Here is a 17,926-nt window from a genome sequence, read left to right on the forward strand (position 1 = left end):
AGGCAGCCACCCTCGTCCTCAGTGCGGCTGCCCCAAAAAATGAAAAGTGGAGCAGGGGCCTCCGATGAGGCTTTCCTCCTGCTCTACCACGGCCGCACCCGACACGGTGCGCAAGTCGATCTTCTGCCCATTCCAGGGGCTGCTGCGGTTAGCAGGCACCAAGGAGGGTGGCTGCTGGTGCCCCGGGAGCACGTCTGAAAGCGCGCTTTGACCCTGGGGCACGGTTACAGTGCACTCGCTCCTTTCTTCCAGCTTTTGGTGCCTTGGGGGCACTGGGTGGAGCGCGAGGCGCTCAAACAGGAAAAAACACACTGGGGCTGCGACAGTGAAATTGGGCAGCAAACGGAGCACTTCTTAAAAGCGCTTGAGGCATGTCTTGTATCCCGGGTCGCGGTGGTGATTTTATTTCCTGGCAACTGTGCGCAGGAGGCGCAAGGGGCAGGAAAAAGCGCTCTCTAGGCGCTTTCAATATCTGAAAAAGCACTCCTCTTGAAGGGGATAATTGCAGAGGCCATGACACCCTGCCCCTGGAGACAAGCGAGAAAAGGAGCACAGGGCTGGCAGGCCCTGCTACAGGCCAGCACAAGGGATGCAGATGATGTCAGTTCCTCCTAGTGACCAGGCAGGTCACAGGTCAGTAAAGCAGCAGCAGCCCAAGGTGGGTCCTGGTGAGTCCTTTCAGCAGCGTCCTTTGTCCAGTTTCCAGTAAGTTACTGGAGTCCTAAGAATGTCTAAATTGTGAGGAAAATTCCCCTGTACTTATACTTAGTTTATTGTGTATTTCACAATGAGGGGGAGAGTAGGTTTCAACCAGTTACAACTGGTTCTGGGAGTGCCCCTTCTCTCCTCCAGCACAGGCTCCAAACATCAGTTGGGGTTAAACAGCCCTATTGTGTGAAGCCAGGGCACAGCATTTTCCAATGCAGGTGTGCCCCGCCCCCTCCCTTCCCTCAGCCCAGGAGGACCATACAATATGTTGATGCACCCCTGTGACACCTCCACCCTCCCTGTGTACAAGCTGTCTGAAAAGTATGCACAAAGCCTAACTGTCAGTCTGCCCAGACGTGGATTGGAGTCAAGCTGCAAAACACCAGAGTCATAAGCACAGACAAATGCTCACTTTCTAGAAGTGGCATTTCTGTAATAGTAATAAAAAATACACCTACACCAGTAAGCAGAATTTCTCACTATCATTACAACCATACCAAACATGCCTACGCTACCCCTCATAAATCAGAGAATACCTTTTACACATAAGGCAGGGCATTTCTAATGCAATCCTATAAGAAGGCAGCACTCACAGCAGTGAGACACCAAGCTAGGCTGTTTGTTGCTACCAGGACAGGCCACGCAACATGGCACACGTCCTGCCTTCTACATACATGGCACCCTGCCCATAGGGCTAGCTAGGGCGTACCTTAGGGGTGACTTACATGTAGTAAATGGGAGTTCTGGGCCTGGCAAGTAAATTCAGCTGCCAGGTCCCTGTGGCAGAAAACTGCGCACACAGGCTTTAGATAGGTTTGAAAGGCTACTTGAGTGGGTGGCACAAGCAGCGCTGCTGGCCCACTAGTAGCATTTCATTTACAGGCCCTGGGTATAGGGATGCCACTTTACAAGGGACTTATGGGTAAATTAAATATGCCAATTAGGTATAAGCCAATCATACCAATTTTCAAGGGAGAGCACATGCACTTTAGCACTGATTAGCAGTGAAAAAGTGCTCAGAGTTATAACGTCAGCCAACAAAGGTTAGAAAAACAAGGAGGAAAAAGGCAAAAAGTCTGGGGAATGGCCCTGTAAAAGGGCCAGTCCAGCAGGGGCTAACTAAACCCTTTATCTATTTCCCTTACACTAATTGTCACCTAACCTTCACCAAGTTCGTAAACCTGCTTGAAACTGCAATCCTGAGTTTACTCTAAACATTGCACCAGCAAAGTTGTGAGTGAACTTCATAACTTTGTAATTTCGTTGTTTCAAGGTTGTTAGCTTTTGCTACCTTTGCATGAAGACAAACATTGACACAACAAATAATGCCATGAGAGAATTCTTCCAGAAAAAGTAGGTTTCAACAACACTTCCTGGAATTGGAGATAGTCAACCGCACCAGCTGTGCTCACCTGCTTCCTAAACTGTGACCATGACCATATGTATGTACCTAACCCTTCCCTTTCCTTTTTTCCCGTCTTTAATCCCTTTATCATACTAGCATTTTTCTACCGTCCAAATATATAGCTTTGCTTTTTTTTATTGTAGTTACTTAAAAGTGATTTTCTTTGCAACAGCATTGTTTCTGTAGTTGTTTCTTCGTACATTCATTTCACTGTTGAGGATTATCTGTAATGAAATAATCCTGTTCCTCATGACCAACACATTGTTAACATTTTAGAAAATATTTTAAAAAAAGGTGAGAGCGTAAATTTGGAAGAAAATCTTCTAACAGACCAATGGAAATCTAAGTCTAAAAGAGTTTATTTAAAAAATGAAAAAACAATATCCTGTGAATAACGGAATCAAACAGCAAGAGTTTCCCCTAACACAGGCAAATGGAGAAAGCTCTGCAAGTAATGTTAAGCACAAATGTATACCCTAAAGCTCCTATGTTTTCAACTGTCATGTGAGTAAACATTGTGGCTGAGCAAGCTAGGCTTTGTTTTCTCATCTCAGGAGCCATGAGGTAGAAATGGTTCAGTGTCAGAAATGGCCACTTCCCTTAGGCAGTGTTAGCGTGAGCCAGTACACATGGTTGAATCATGTTACTGTTACACTAATGTAATTTTACATATTACACAAAAATCATTACTCCAATATGTTAAATAAATAAATGCTATGAACAGTCCCAGGGAACTAGCAATATTGTTTTTCTCACTTTACGTATTTAGAGCCATTTGTATGAAATTCCTGTATTGTGATTTCCAGTTAGCAAACCCATAGGAAATTTGGGAATTGCTAAATTATATGTACGTACCCTCTGATTCCCCTAATAATGATTTCTATGGATTTGCTATTAGGAAAATGCTATTTTGGAAATCGCAAAATTGTGATTTCCTAATAGCAAATCGCAAATTGGGAAAAGTTGCATTTTTGATGCAGACTGATGATGCCAGACCATGAAATTTACAAATATAGGGTGTGCCAGCACCCTGAAGCCTAGAAAGCTGCTGGAAATGAGGAGTGCATCTGGCTTACTACATGTAGTGTGTTTGTCAATCCCAGCACAATACTATGTCAAAAGAAGATGGGGACAAAGACTCAGGGAACAGGAAGAGAAAGGTCAAGTTCTCTGAGACGGACCTTGAGGTCTTGACTGAGAAATGTGTCTCCCACATGAACCCACTCATCGGGAAGGTCTCCTTCACAGTTCCTGAGGCACAAAAAATTTAGATCTGGACCAGCATCCTGGAAAAGGTCCACTCCCTAGGAGTCACCTAGAGTACCATTCCATAAATCTGCAAGTGGTGGTATAACCTGAGATCCCGTACAAAGGAAAAGGTGGTTAGCAGGATGGCAGAGGAACGTGGTACTGGCGGAAGACCCTCACAACACTCCCTCCAACTCCCATTGTTAGCCTCATAGAGGGGGCCCTGGAACTTGAGAGTGTGGCAGGAGTAAGAAACATTGACACCTCCAATCCAGCAGGCACATGCCAGGGTAAGTCATCTTCCCTATATGTGCCATATATAACATAATGTTAGAAAATCCACATATCATACATCACAGCATGAATTACTCCATTGAGGTGCTTGGCCGATCCAGGCAATTCATCATTGGAGCTGTTTTACACATCATTACCATGCTGTACTGAGTGCTGATTAAGACACCATACATATCTGTACAACACAAAAAGTCACAAACACATGCAGCAAAGTCACAACAATATTGTGGCCAAACATTAAACATTTATTTACACTAACTATGTACATACATTTCCAGAGATCAGAGCCCAGACGTGTCAACCGAAGGGGCTACTGACAGTTAGGTGGTCCTTGATATCACAACACCTTCACCCCCTCAGCACATCACCCCAACTCCAAAAGGCAGGAGAGCCACCATCTCACCACTGCCAGAGTTTCAGAAGAGCGATGAGGGACTGTTGCAAAGCAGGGACTCACAACATCCGAGACCAGTACACAGCAAAGGTGCAGAGGCCAAACCTCAGCAGACTGTCCAGAGACTGTTTCAGACGACATGTCGGATGCACATCTTGTGTATGGTGGCCTAGAGAGGTCAGTCATCTCCACACAGCGCCTTCAAACAAAGCAAATATGCACAGTCACTAGGCAACTGTAACATATGTCCAGGTCGCTGCAGAACATGGAGAAAGGGCACTATGGAGATGAGCAGCAACAGAGAGGGAGCACCATGTTCAGCATCAGAGGCACAGGCAGTACCTGGCACGGTTTGACACATTCACCTGGTCCATCAACCAGCTGACAGCTGCAACATCAGTGCTTGCAAGGCAGGCTGTCAGTACCCAGACGAACATGGCACACTCCTACCAGGACATCGCCATGGGCTGGTACAAGTCACCACCACACTGACCACAACCTTTGCATCCCCAACATCCCACCCCACCTGATAGTGAGGAGGGCTCTAGCCTCAGTGGCATATCCTTTCCTGACCCATGTAGTACCAGGCATTGATGCTACCACACGTCTGGCAATGTCTCATCGTCAGCCCCACAACCCAGTGTTGATGACAAAGCATCCAGTCCAAGGGGCTGTAAGAAGAGAACCTCAGAAACTCAGTGGGATGAATTGCCTTGTTTGTTTTTTCACCTTATTTACTCAGTTAACAATGTATCATCCACAAGGATGTAGTTGATCTTTGCTTGCAACAATGTTGCAGCCACCTGAATGAAAGGTGATCACTCAGTTATGCACCAAGCACTACCATTATGTGTAATGTCTAATTTTTAGGACGTTTCAAATAACCTTACCTCAAAAATAGTCATTGATTATCTCTGTGCATTATGCACGTCTCTCTGCTGCACATGTACCCTCCTGCTGCACATGTTGTGGCGGTAAGTCATTATCAGAGTCGAACTCTGGGGATGTCGTGCAGACTCTCCCTCATTGCATTATTGTGCAGCATGGAACATGTGGCAATTATCTTGCAGCATGCATCCGGTCTGTACAGTAGTGCCCCCGACAGTGAAAGTGGGACTTTAGGATCCCAAAGTTCTTCTCAATGATGGAACGCATTGTCCTGGATGCTCAGTTGTACTGTCTTTCACTTTTTGTTCATCAAGTCAGGTATGGTGTGAGGATCCAGGAACGTAAGGCATATGCACTGTCACATTAAGGCAGAGGTCTCAAACTTTTTGATGCTGAGACCCCCTGTCAAAATCTTTTAGGTATAAGGACCCCTCTCCTGATCGAAATGTCTAAGACCCGGTACTCCTCATCTTCGACAACCATAAACGCCCCCAATTCCCACAGCAAATAATTTTTACCGTGGGGAAATAATATTAGACAGTGTTTAGCAAACCAAAGGTTAGTGCGTGACTGTGGTTCGGTGTCAGAGGCTTACCACACAGCTCAAACAAAAAGTCTCCAAAAAGAATTAAACAAAAATTCTGTATTTTTAACAGACAAAACATAATTTGACAAAACGTATTTGGATGACAACGTCTTTAGACTACTTTGTGGTTGCACCTCATTAGTCCCAGTTTAGCATCCAAATATAGCCATATGCAAGAAAAAGGTGACAATTTCAGTTTTGCAAGGGACCTTCTATTGTGCAGCAACACTTGTCACTGCTTTTTAGTAACTTTTGAACCGTTTGAGCTATAAACATATTTTTTTGCTACGCTATAAGAAAATGTATTATTAAAATCAGCAGATGACAAATCTTTAATTCTGCAAAAACTGCCATGGCCGTATAATTGCATAATGCCAGTGGCCCTGGGTATAATGGCTGTAATGCAACTTTAGTGCACAGCATCTGAGGAGGACCATACTATATGTTATGAGATGCTGATGGCTTGTCTTTTGCAGCTGCTTGGAACTGGAGGTTGCTAAACATCATTCATCATAATTAAAGCATATGACTTACAATCATTAATGATAACTAGGATGCTTTCTTTAATTCCAGGGGAAAAAGTGGTCCATTAAACTTCTCTCACACTGTTTTTCTAAAAGGGTTTTTATTTTTAACATTAAGAAAACAGACACATCTATTTTAGCAAAAACTGACTCCTGATTATATTAGTTTGCCACTGCTGTTGACTTCAGTTTTTAGGTCTTTCACCGCCAGGTAGGAACATATAAAATAATGAGCAGCTTAAATGAAAAATAAATTCATAAAGTTGTTACTCAGTGGGAAATGCACTATAAGTACATTATGAAACCTCTATTAATGAATGCACTGCAGGTGTCTGTTTGTAACCAGAGGGCCACAATATTAAATCTTGGTTGGTGCAGCTGAGAATAGTGCCTTGTGTATTTTTAGTGCTAGGAGGTGACAGCCTGTGACAGAAAGCACTGTGAATATGTAAGTTATTAATTTATATTTGCATTACACAGTATAAGATAGGCTGCTAAAAAATTTGCAGAAAGTTTTACGATGAAATGGTGCTTCCAAAATAGATTTTAGTAGTACTCAGATCGTCTGTAATACAATATGTTTTTACATAATTGTCAATTCAACACCTCCTCAGTGGTATTAAGCGCTACGTAAATACAATTACAATTAAAAGCATGCACTTCACAGCTCAGTTGTTAAATCTTTTCACTACCACTCAAAAAGAATAAATCTTTATCATCACAAAGCTCGGTGATTTGATCAATTAAAGCCAGTACAGGTTCCCAAGCATCCTTTAGATTTGCAGATTACCCTTTACATTTTCAAATTAACTCGTAGTGCACTTTTGCATTTTGTTCAGGCAGCAAGCACCCTGGCAGGAACGCTTGTCTAGCTCTCTGGCCGGCTTCGGTTTCATTGAACGGGAGGCTCACTGACTGAATGATAATTCAGCTGAAGCATTTTCAACTATCGAATTTTACTATCCCAGGATAGCTGTCATTTTTCAAAATGAAGATGTTTTGGATTCCAGGCAGAAGTGAGGCTGGAGAATGCGCACCCCCTTCCGATAACTCCAAGCACCCCTTTGTTTTGCATCCCACAGAGTGAAGACCTCTGCCTTAAGGGCATAGGAAGGTACACCATTAGGTCACTTTACACACACCATCCTGGCCACTGTATTCATTGTGTCTGTGATTCTCTTATCTTGTAGGAAGCCATTGCCAAATTCACCCTGTGCCACTTGGGTATGTAGTCCACTGTGGTGGAACATGAATGAGTCATGGGTGCTGCCTGGAAATCTGGCCACAAGGTCTGTTATGATACAGGAGGCATCACACATTACCTGTACATTGTGTGAGTGTGAGATTTTTCCTTTCCTGTGTATATATTCATTTACGGAAGAGGGACATATGGCAATATGTGTGCCAATGGCATTTGGGAACTGCGCTACCCTGTAGAGCATCAGTTTTGTTTGTTGCAATAATTAGAGGGCATTAGCAAATGATATATATTGGTTAATTTTGCCCACCATGATGTCCAGAAACCTGCAAAGGAACCTGGACAGGGTACTTTGTGATATCCCCCGTAACTGCTATGAGCCCCAGTAACTGCCAGAGTCTAAGAGGTGTAGGCAACACAATACCTGCACATGTGTTGGAATTGTAATGCTTCTGAGCTGAGGTTGTAACTCAGCAAATAAATCAAATATCACCTGACTACTCAGTGTGTACCTCTCATGAATTTCCACCTAACTCTGTCCAAACACCGTGACCTTCACTGAAAATATCCTCTGCTGTTTCCTCCTTCTTCTCTGCCTCACTGCCAGAACGTACAATGCCACCATTGTGAAAAAGCTTGATGCATTTTGGGTACTTTTTGATAGTTTGCACCTGTTTACCACCAGATCTGAATCAATGGTTATTGCATTTTCTAAATGACCATTTCTGACTAGTCGCAATAAGGAAAACCTTTGTACTGGAGGTTACCGATTTGCAACTAGGAAATCCCTATTTGCGATTTCCCATTTTGCGATGTCCAGAATGCGATTTCTATTTGCGATTTCCTAGTTTCCCATTGTCAAAATGTGTTATTTATTAGATAGAAATCACATTTTACAGCACTGCAAATGCCTTTCGTACATACCAACATGACATTTTGCATTTCCTAACGGCCCGAAATAGCGATTTGAACCGTTAAGAAATGCAAACTGCCTTCTTATATATGGGCCTTAATGTTTTAGCATTTATTTTACCACTTTAGTCCTCATTACGAGCAGAACAGAAATGGGCTGGATTTTTCGCAGCCCTGCAATTACCAATACCAGAGGTACAAGTAGTTCTGGGGGTGTGGGGAATCATTTGAAAGTTGTACTGTGAGGGTCCACTAATAAATGAGGTTTACATGGGAATCAGTAATTCTGGGTCTGATTTCTCCAATAATCTCTCATTTTCCCGGAACTTTCACACTTTGATTTTTAGTTGTTTTCTAAAGCCGAAATCTACTAGTGAAAATAAAGAGCTCTGCCATGTTCCTGTGGATCACATAAGTCGTATGGGGAAGGGAACTGTTGTTTCCATCTATTTTGCAGAGATTTTGGTAGATTGGAAAAGGGCTGTCACTTGGCACTTAAGCCCTGGTCCATAATAATTTCCTCTGGGTCTCTTGTTCTACTACATTGGTATACAGCCTTTTATGATGTTTGAACAACAAAAAGTGGATTAAACAACTTTGCCCTAAACTATTTTCCATAAAATGTTGCACCAGAAATAAATGGTTAAGTTAATGCTACAATACATGCACCATGTTTGCTACTTTAAGGATTAAAATGTGGGCCTCACGCATGTAATTATCTTGCATGTTGAAATTGAATTTAATGTGTCTCTCCTGTTATCTATTTTCAAAGTTGCAAATATTGTCCAGAAACAATTGGCTCCATGTTTTCTCATTGGAAAGATACTCTTGTTATATGTTCCAGACTAGCTTTGAAACAAATAAAAGTGTTTATTCCGTGTTTGATTGCAGAAGAAGAAAAAAATCCTGTCAAATGGATTTCATTGTTGCAGCAGTGCCAGTCCATATATGACAGGGCCTATTGATTTCCATTGCCTTTGCCAGCACTGTCACTGAAAATGTGTACCTGTTGTTTTCGTTTGCTAATAACACATCTAATTATACTCAGTATTTCTTCAATGACAATGAATGTCCTTGTTGTGACCTTTCCCTTCCACAGCGTGCTATAATTATTCAGAGTACTGTAGTGCAAAGAAGTATTGGTTGGAAGGCTTTGTGTTCCTGCAAGCAAGCATCGATGCTGCCATTATAGAAGTAAGTAGGCATTCCAGTTTCCAGTTTGTGTAACATGGAGCTTTAGTAGCTTGGAAGCTAAACTTCGACCGTGTTTTATTTGCTTTGAAAGTCCATATCATTATATTAGTGCAGTACTTTTAATGTTATTACTATGGGCCTCATTATGACCCTGGTGGTCCTTCGACGGCCAGGGTCACGGTAGCGGTGTGACTGCCGACAAAGCGGTGGTCCGACTGCTTTGGCGTCGGTCAGTCCGCCACATTATAACCATGGCGAACGTGCCACGGCCCGACCCCGGCACCTCCACACCGCCGCCGGCCGATAGCGTGGCGGTGCCGGTGGTCCTATGGTGGATTACCAGTCTCCTCTCCGACAGATTTTACCTGGCCATGTAAAAGCTGGTGGAGGCGGGGTGCCGGAGGCCCTATGGGGACCCTTGCACTGCCCATGCACTTGGCATGGGCAGTGCAGGGGCCACCATGGGCAGCCCCGTTGCTCATTTCACTGTCTGCTTAAGAGACAGTGAGAAGCCCAATGGGTGCTGTTGCACCCGACACACCTCAACATTGTCACCAGCTCAATTATGAGCCGAGTCAATGTTGTGGGCTGTTTCCCACTGGGCCAGCGGGGGGAAACTGTGTCCTCCAGCCGACCCAGCAGGAAACTCGTAATGTGGTCTCCAGGAAGGCAGCCGCATAGGTGACAACCTGACTGCGGGAGTTTGGCGGATGGACTTTTCCGTCCGCCAAACTCAAAGTGACCCCCTAAGTGTCAATAATTCTCTATGACCGAAAGGAAAGGGGAGAACTAAATCAAAATGTTGTATTTTTATCCACCGTGAAAATTCAGTGGTCTGCGTCTAATCTCCTGATTTAAGGATTGGCGCACTGTCATGGCTACTGAATGCTTTGAGGGGCAGAAACACTGAAATTAGATTTCACATTTTATAATGATATATTTTACTTTTTATACAACACACTGTACAAAATTTGTTTCCTTTTGACACTCATACATATTGTTTTGATTTAAAAACAAGGTTCTTCAACATTGTTTTTTGCACTCGGTTTTGCAGCAGGTTCAGTTGTTTATGTTACAGAAGGGGTATCACACCAGCAATGCTATAAGCGCTGTGTGCAAGTGCACCATCCATTTGTGTTTAGGTGACAGACTGCCACTAATTTCTACATAACCTCGTGAATATGAACTTTTGCCTCAGCCTGGGACAGCCTTCTTTAGCGCTTCTCGTCCATTGCAGGACACAACCTTTCAACCAGCCATGGTTAATGAAATAACACACTCACTTTGGCAAGGCATCAGAAGGATGCCATTCAGAGTCCAACATTCTCACTTCACCGGTTATTCCTATTGGAAAGGGTGTGATTAGGACTAATACAAAAATTGCATGCATCTGAGTTTCATGCCAAGTGCGAGTCGCTGTCAGAACACTTTCACTGGGCATGAAAATTCAGATTTTCCACAACTAGGGCGGGTAGAAAACCATGATTTTAATAAAGACACCAAGGTTAAGATTGTGTATTATTCGCCTTATTGCCCTCATACAGGAGCATGAAGGATAAAACAGTGAATTAGAACCAGAATCATAACACATTCTAACAATGCATAAATACTTAGATCATGCTGCCAACGTCCTTCCTTTTTGCTGCAGATGAAACAAATGTCCTATCCCGCAAAATGTAATCCATCCTTTGAACCTTTGTGAAAAATTTATTTCGACAAAACTTCATCACTGGCCTAAACCTGAGGCAGATTTCAGACTGGTCCTCAAACAATAACAAAAAAACGCATGAGGAAGGATGTAGCTGGATGGGATAATATTAGCCTCCATGTATTTAACAACATCATAATTCTCTACCCACTCCAGCTGTGGAAAATACAAATTGTATGGCAGGCATGGAGGCCAATATTATGCATGTTTAAAGCCTTGCCATAATATTTACTGCAGCACTCTCTAGCAGTTTGAAATAACATTTTTATAAACACTGACTCAGTTGCCCAGTCTTCTGAAGCAAGAATACTGCTCAATCTTCCTCCCATCAAAAGGCTTTAGAGTCCATAGTGCCCCTAGCAGAATGAGCCCCAAGTCAATCAAAATGCATGCCTGCTTTAATCATAACTTTCTTAACCCACCTTGCTAAAATAAGATTAGAAACTGGTTTATGTAGATACCTGAATGAAATCAACAACCAAGAATCACCATGTTTTCCTATATTCTGAGTTTTCCCTCATATTCTTTCAAACAACTTACTAGACACAAATCCTCCTGATTCTCCAGCTTAGGATGCAAATAGCCATAGACATTGTCTTAGTTCTTTTCCTCAACTAAAAACACACTCCTTCTGGCTAGTAACATCTAGAAGAAACCTCCAAAGCCCGAATATCTGAAACCTGCCTGAAAAAAACTAAACAAAGCTGCATAGCCAATTTAAATCACAGGCTCCTTGGATTTAAAACCTAATTTCTACCCAAATTTACTAACTCCTTCAAAACCACATAACACCTCAAAGAGATGAATACTTTCAACTAGAGAAATCTACAATTTTACACTTTTAACCAATATATTACTTAAATCATATTGACCCACAGGCATTCCATCCACCAACATATGACCTGCGGAAACCGCTGACCTACATCAATTCACTGAATTATATGACTTGCCTTGTTTAAAAAATTTTGGCAGATAATTTACTACATTCACTAAGCTGCCGATGTGGGATCCAAACCTCTTTCTGAACACCCACAAATCCATCTTTTCCATGGCAACTTACTTGCTTTCTTTATATCTGGTGTCCTAAACTCCCTGGTGAGTTTTGAAGCTTCTGAAGATAAGCTTGACACACCATACTTTGCTGAAATCATCCCAACTATTAACGGCAATGACCCTGTAAAACAAGCTTGTGAATCTCCCCTGGTGCATTCACCAGCAGCCATGGAAAACTTAGTAACATGACTGGATTCACAAAGTCATAACATCTGGGAGTTATGCATAAGATGGCCAAAAAGGAGTCACCAAACAAGCTTCTGACCCCTCTCTCCTTACCTTCACTAAAGAGGAAACGCATAACTGCGACCTAAATTCCAACTCTGCAGAAATGCATCCACTACCCTGGCCTCTAGATCTGGGTTCCGGATGAAGAATGCCAGAAGTTCAGCATTCAATCTACTTCCAAAATGAGACCCAACCTCCTATCCAAGCTCTTGAAGATCTCCCTGTCCAACCTCCAATCGCTTGAATCTATTAGATTCCTTGAATTCCAGTCTTCACGGAATTGCTCAAACCTGTAATATGATGTATTTGATTCATGAAATTCTGACTCAGGAACAAACCCCAAAATCCCTTGCCAAATGGGCAAAAGCTTTTGAATGTGGACCCTCAAATCTGTAGACATACTTTACCTCTGACACATTGTTCATTTTCAACAACACACATCACTTCATGAGATCCGTGACAAATCTCTTGACTGCCAAAGAACCTGCCATCAACTCCAGATAATTGCTAAGCTTTTCCTTTTCCTCGAACAACCATTCCACCCCCCCTTAACACTGAATTGCATCTCGTTCCCCAGTCTTGAAGGCTGAAGTCCGATTCTGTGACCAACTCTTTTAGATTTCCAAAAATGGCCCTTCCATTTCATGCCTCCAAGGTGGACATAAATCAAAACAATTTATTTCTTGCTTCCAGATCCAAATGCACTTTTTGTGAATGCCTCATCACCAAACAAAGATGATTAGCCTTCAGCCTCTGCAAAGCGCTGTAATGCAAAGGAACTGGGAAGATCACTTCAGTTGAGGCTAACAATAAGCCCAACAATCTCTCCATAGTGTCGTAACAGAACCTAATTGGAGGTCTTCACCATCCGTAACTCCATGCGGATCTTCCTCACCTTCTCCATTAGTAACCTCAACACACACATCAATGTCTGTATCTGAAAACCTAAAAATATAATTTCCCTTGCACTGAACCAGACACAACTTCACCCTGTTCACCACAAATCCCAGATCTTCCATAAAGCAAACTGCTAGCTCTGTTTGCTCCTGCACCAATTCCCTTGATTAGGCCAGCATCAGAATGTTGTACAAATACAATATTAACTGTACACCTCTTGATCTCAACCAAGCCATTATTGGTCTCATGACTTTTGTGAAACACCATGGAGCCGACTTCACACCGAATATAAAACAACTCGTCAAAAGATCGCTCAACAAATGAATACTTTCCATCTTGAAATGACTGTATTACATCCAGTTGTTCAGATCCCGTAAATCGATTACTGGACTTAAACCTTTCTCTTTTATCTCTACCAAAACAAATATTACTTAAAAATACTCTTGAGGCTCCCCCTACTCTCACAATTGCACCCTTCTCCAGGAAAGCTTGTACCTCTTGATTAGCAAAAAACCTCTTGCTCCCTCGAAAACTTCAGAAATCTTGGCTGTGTAATTTAAACTGGCATCCCTATAAAGGCTCGATGATAACCCTGTCCTAACTTCAAAACCCATGGGTCCCCATGATCTCTTTCCAACATGACAGAAACCGGGCAAATCTGTCACCCAGTTTTACATGAATATATGAACAACCCCCGGCAAAGCATACCTGGCTGTCCTCTAGCCCTTCTGTCGCCTCTGTGACTTCTTTCCCTTCTGCTCTGATGCAAATGTAAGAAGCTTGGTATTCACTGAGGGATCTAAATCCTCTGGAACACAGTGCCTGCAGGATTCAATATCCTCACTCGGGGAACTGACCTCGCATTTTCCCAGCTCCACCAAAAACCTTTCCAATGTCCTTCTGAATTGGTTTCAGTTCACTACTACAAAGACTTACAGTATTCCCACAGCTTCATAAAAGAGTGAAAAAGGGCTGTATGTTGGCCCCTTTTCTGTTTAATATATATATTAATAGTTTAGAGCAGGCCCTGGTCGATGTGAAAACAGATTGTCCACAAGTCTTTTCTGCAGTCTGCTTGTTTTATTATACGCGGAAGATGTGGCCCTCATGGCTAAAACTGCCCGAGGCTTGCAGGCCCTGTTGAACTCCTTTGGTAAGTTGATGGAAGAGCTGGATTTATCGATTAACAAGAAGAAATCCTTTGTCATGGTAGTGAGCCCCCAAGCCACCAAATTGACAAGGCTCAAATTTAGGATTGTGTGCCCTCCCCAAGACCAGAATATTTTCATATTTAGGCCTACTGTTTGTTTCAGCATCAAGTTGGCATCCTTTAATTAACAGGAAGAAAGAGGATTTTTTTATGTTCAAAAGCTGCAGTTTTTAGTTCTGCCACAAGACTAAGTAGCAGACCCATCGGGGCTCTCTTGCACATTTATAGAGCAAAATGTATATCCGAAGTCACCAATGGGAGCGAAATTTGGGGACATGGTAATCATGCTAAGTTGCAAGTGGTGGGAAACAAGTTTTTACGGAGGCTTTCATACCTCCCACAAAGTACACCCACCTTTTCGGTGCATGAGGAATTAAGCATATGCATTATATCAGACCTAATAGCCTTTCATCCTCTTGCACTTTGGCTGAATATTTCACAATGCACATTATATCCCTTGGCTCAAGTATATCAGTGTTTCCTTTCAGAATTTAGCTAGGCGTGACCTTTCCAGCTCACTGAAGGGTATTTGTAAGGCTGATTGTATTTGGGTTAAAGAACACTTTTTCAGACAAAGGCTTATGGATAGAGAAGGGACTGCCCTAGCAAAGCCCTGTGCCCAACAACACATTATGTTGAACCCACTGGACCTTCCTTTTTGTCATTCTAAACCAATACTTAAAATGAATTCTACTTTCCACCAAACATTAGACAAACAAACTCCTTAAACATCATAAACCTAATAAAAACCTCACAAAACAAACTTTAAAGAGCCATAAATACCCCGACTCGGGCAGATTACTTATCTGCGCATGAGCATCGAACAAAGAAGGAAGGTGGCTGCATGTTCTGAGTATTTATGCATGTTTGTAATGTTTTACGCTTCTGGTTCTAATACAGTGTTCTGTCCTTGTAGCTGATGAGTTAGGGCAATAAACAGGATAATGCATAATGTAGGCCTCTGTGCCTTTCCATAAAACTCAGATGATGTTTACCATCTAGTGTCACTGTATGTAAGCAAAGTAACGGTGCAATGGGTTAATGTATCTAAGCTGACGTTGGCACTCAGAGACCAGGGTTCTATTCCCAGTTTAAGAACTTTATGAACAATCATATTATTTGTTTTCATGAGCCCTAAATTGTAAATATGTGTCATATAAATGTGTTCACTCTACACGCAATGCAATAGTCCATTTATTACAGATAATTTTTACTACCTCATTATGTAACCATTCAATGACTTAGGCCTTCATTACGAGTGACCTCTTAAATCTGATGGGGGCAGGCACAAGATTAATTGGAAAACCAATGATCTGGTGTCTTACATTCAGACACTTCACCTTTTCCTGGGTGAAGTTAAGGCAGCCAAAGTAATTTGATGACGAATTACTGATTTCTCTAGAAGCTCCTCATTTCTAAGGGAACATTCAGGGTCTCACAACTGTACTTGGTAAGTCAGAATGTATACTTTTTCTTTATCTGCAACCTGCCTGGCATTATGTCAGTTCCTGCAGTGGTGTTATAATGCTAAGGAACCACACATGCAAGAATGTTTTTTATCTGTGTTTTTTGTTAGGTGACATTTATGGGCTTCTGTTGGGGCATATATTAAACGTTGTTCTTGTTCTGCTGATGAAATACTAATACAGTACCTTTGCAAATATTCTGAAAAAAATTCTTATGGTGTTGCACACTAAAGCTAATTATTAATCAATAAATGAAAACCAATAGATTGGTTGATCTCTTCATTCTGACGTCCTGAAACTAAATGACCTTCAAGCATTGCTACCAAAACGTTTGTTTTTCAGGTCACAACCGGTCATTCAGTTTGGAATGAACTGAAGTCAGTGGTTGGCATATTAATGAAATTCCATGGCGACCTATTAATTAACCCATTCACACATGGATTGTTCATCATTGTGCTGAGCATGGTTTTCTTCCCACTGCTATACTTCATGACACTCAATGTGGCACGAGAGAAGCAGACACACAAGGAAATACTACGGATGATGGGCTTGCGTGACTTGTCATTCTGGTGAGTAATAAAAGGTTTAAATGTGTTTATATTGGATGGTCATCTTATCTTTTACCATTGTCATCTTATTCTTTACTATTCCCATTCATAACTGCTACTCTGCTTCTAGTTCACTTGATATTCCCTTTTAATGTTAACTCACATGGTTGAAAGGTAAATTTTCAATCCTTCTACTTTGTAGCTGCATAGTATACTAGTCAGTTCTACCATGATACAACTGGATTCTGTACTCTTTCCTATAAGTAAAGTTATAATTTCTCTGACACCCCATACCGCCATCCTGTTCCTGGCGGTTCGGCCGCCAGGAACAGTATGGCGGTATGGGGTGTCGTGGGGCCCCCGTAAGAGGGCCCCACAAAGAATTTCAGTGTCTGCTTAGCAGACACTGAAATTCGCAACGGGTGCAACTGCACCCGTCGCACCCTTCCCACTCCGCCGGCTCCATTCGGAGCCGGCTTCCTCGTGGGAAGGGGTTTCCCGCTGGGCTAGCGGGCGGCCTTCTGGCGGTCGCCCGCCAGCCCAGCGGGAAACACAGAATCACTGCGGCGGTCTTCGGACCGCGGAGCGGTGTTCTGGAGGGGAAACTCTGGCGGACGGCCTCCGCCGCCCGCCAGTTAGAATGACCCCCTTAGTCTGTGTCGCTGTTAGTTCTAAGGTATTTAGTATGAATCTCTTGATGTTTCTTGGAAAAGGTAAGCCCAAAAAAAACTCTAATATTTGCTTTATTAGCTGTGAATATGTCTGTATTTTGGGTTCTCCCTACCAAGGGTAGTGATAACCCCAAGATGTATCTTGCTTATTTTTAAGTAATATTTTCTACAGTGTTGGGTTGTGCATTTCAGTAATGTCAGAGCAATGATCAGGAGATACCAATTACCATATTATACATGATGTGTAGGAAAGAGCATCAGCAAGTGGCTTTTTATAATTAGAATTAGGGCCACATCAACGTCACATTTGTAGACCTTTGAGCAGCCTTTGATTCGGTTCCATGCCATCGGCAATCGTCTGTCTTCAACAGAATGGGTATTCCAGAAAATGGACTATCTACATTAACAGAGCCACGTAATAACAACTATCCCCATATGCGATGGAGAAGCAGTGGTGAAATGACAAGCCGCATAGCAGTAGGCAGGGAAGTCTATTGGCCTGACCCTCTTTACTCTATATATAAATGAAGTGGTGAGACATTTAAACATTCCCTGCAGGGACACACCAAAAGTAGTCCCTTTAGGAGTGCCAGCACTGCTACTAATTTCAAAAACTCATTTTAGCATACAGCTCCTTATTGACCAGCTTATGACATTCATTTACTGATCGGAGTTCGAGTTTAATTTAGCAAAATAAATTACTGACATTTAACTTTTATACATCACACAAGGATTCTCTAAAAGCTGTAGAGGCATGTCTCAAATTGTGAATATTGTGGTGAAAGGTTTAAATA

General features: G+C 42.4%; 1 protein-coding gene across 1 annotated transcript in view; it reads left to right on the forward strand.

Annotated features, from left to right (window-relative positions):
* The window catches only part of LOC138245863 (ATP-binding cassette sub-family A member 9-like), a 2,236,336-nt gene that overhangs the window by 276,392 nt on the left and 1,942,018 nt on the right, over positions 1–17,926 (forward strand). Inside the window, exons 5-6 of the mRNA XM_069199841.1 lie at positions 9,257–9,351; positions 16,256–16,482. Coding sequence (XP_069055942.1) covers positions 9,257–9,351; positions 16,256–16,482 — 322 coding nt within the window. The remainder of the gene's footprint in view (positions 1–9,256; positions 9,352–16,255; positions 16,483–17,926) is intronic.

This window comes from Pleurodeles waltl, chromosome 7, assembly GCF_031143425.1.
Source record: "Pleurodeles waltl isolate 20211129_DDA chromosome 7, aPleWal1.hap1.20221129, whole genome shotgun sequence".
NCBI classification, from domain to species: domain Eukaryota; kingdom Metazoa; phylum Chordata; class Amphibia; order Caudata; family Salamandridae; genus Pleurodeles; species Pleurodeles waltl.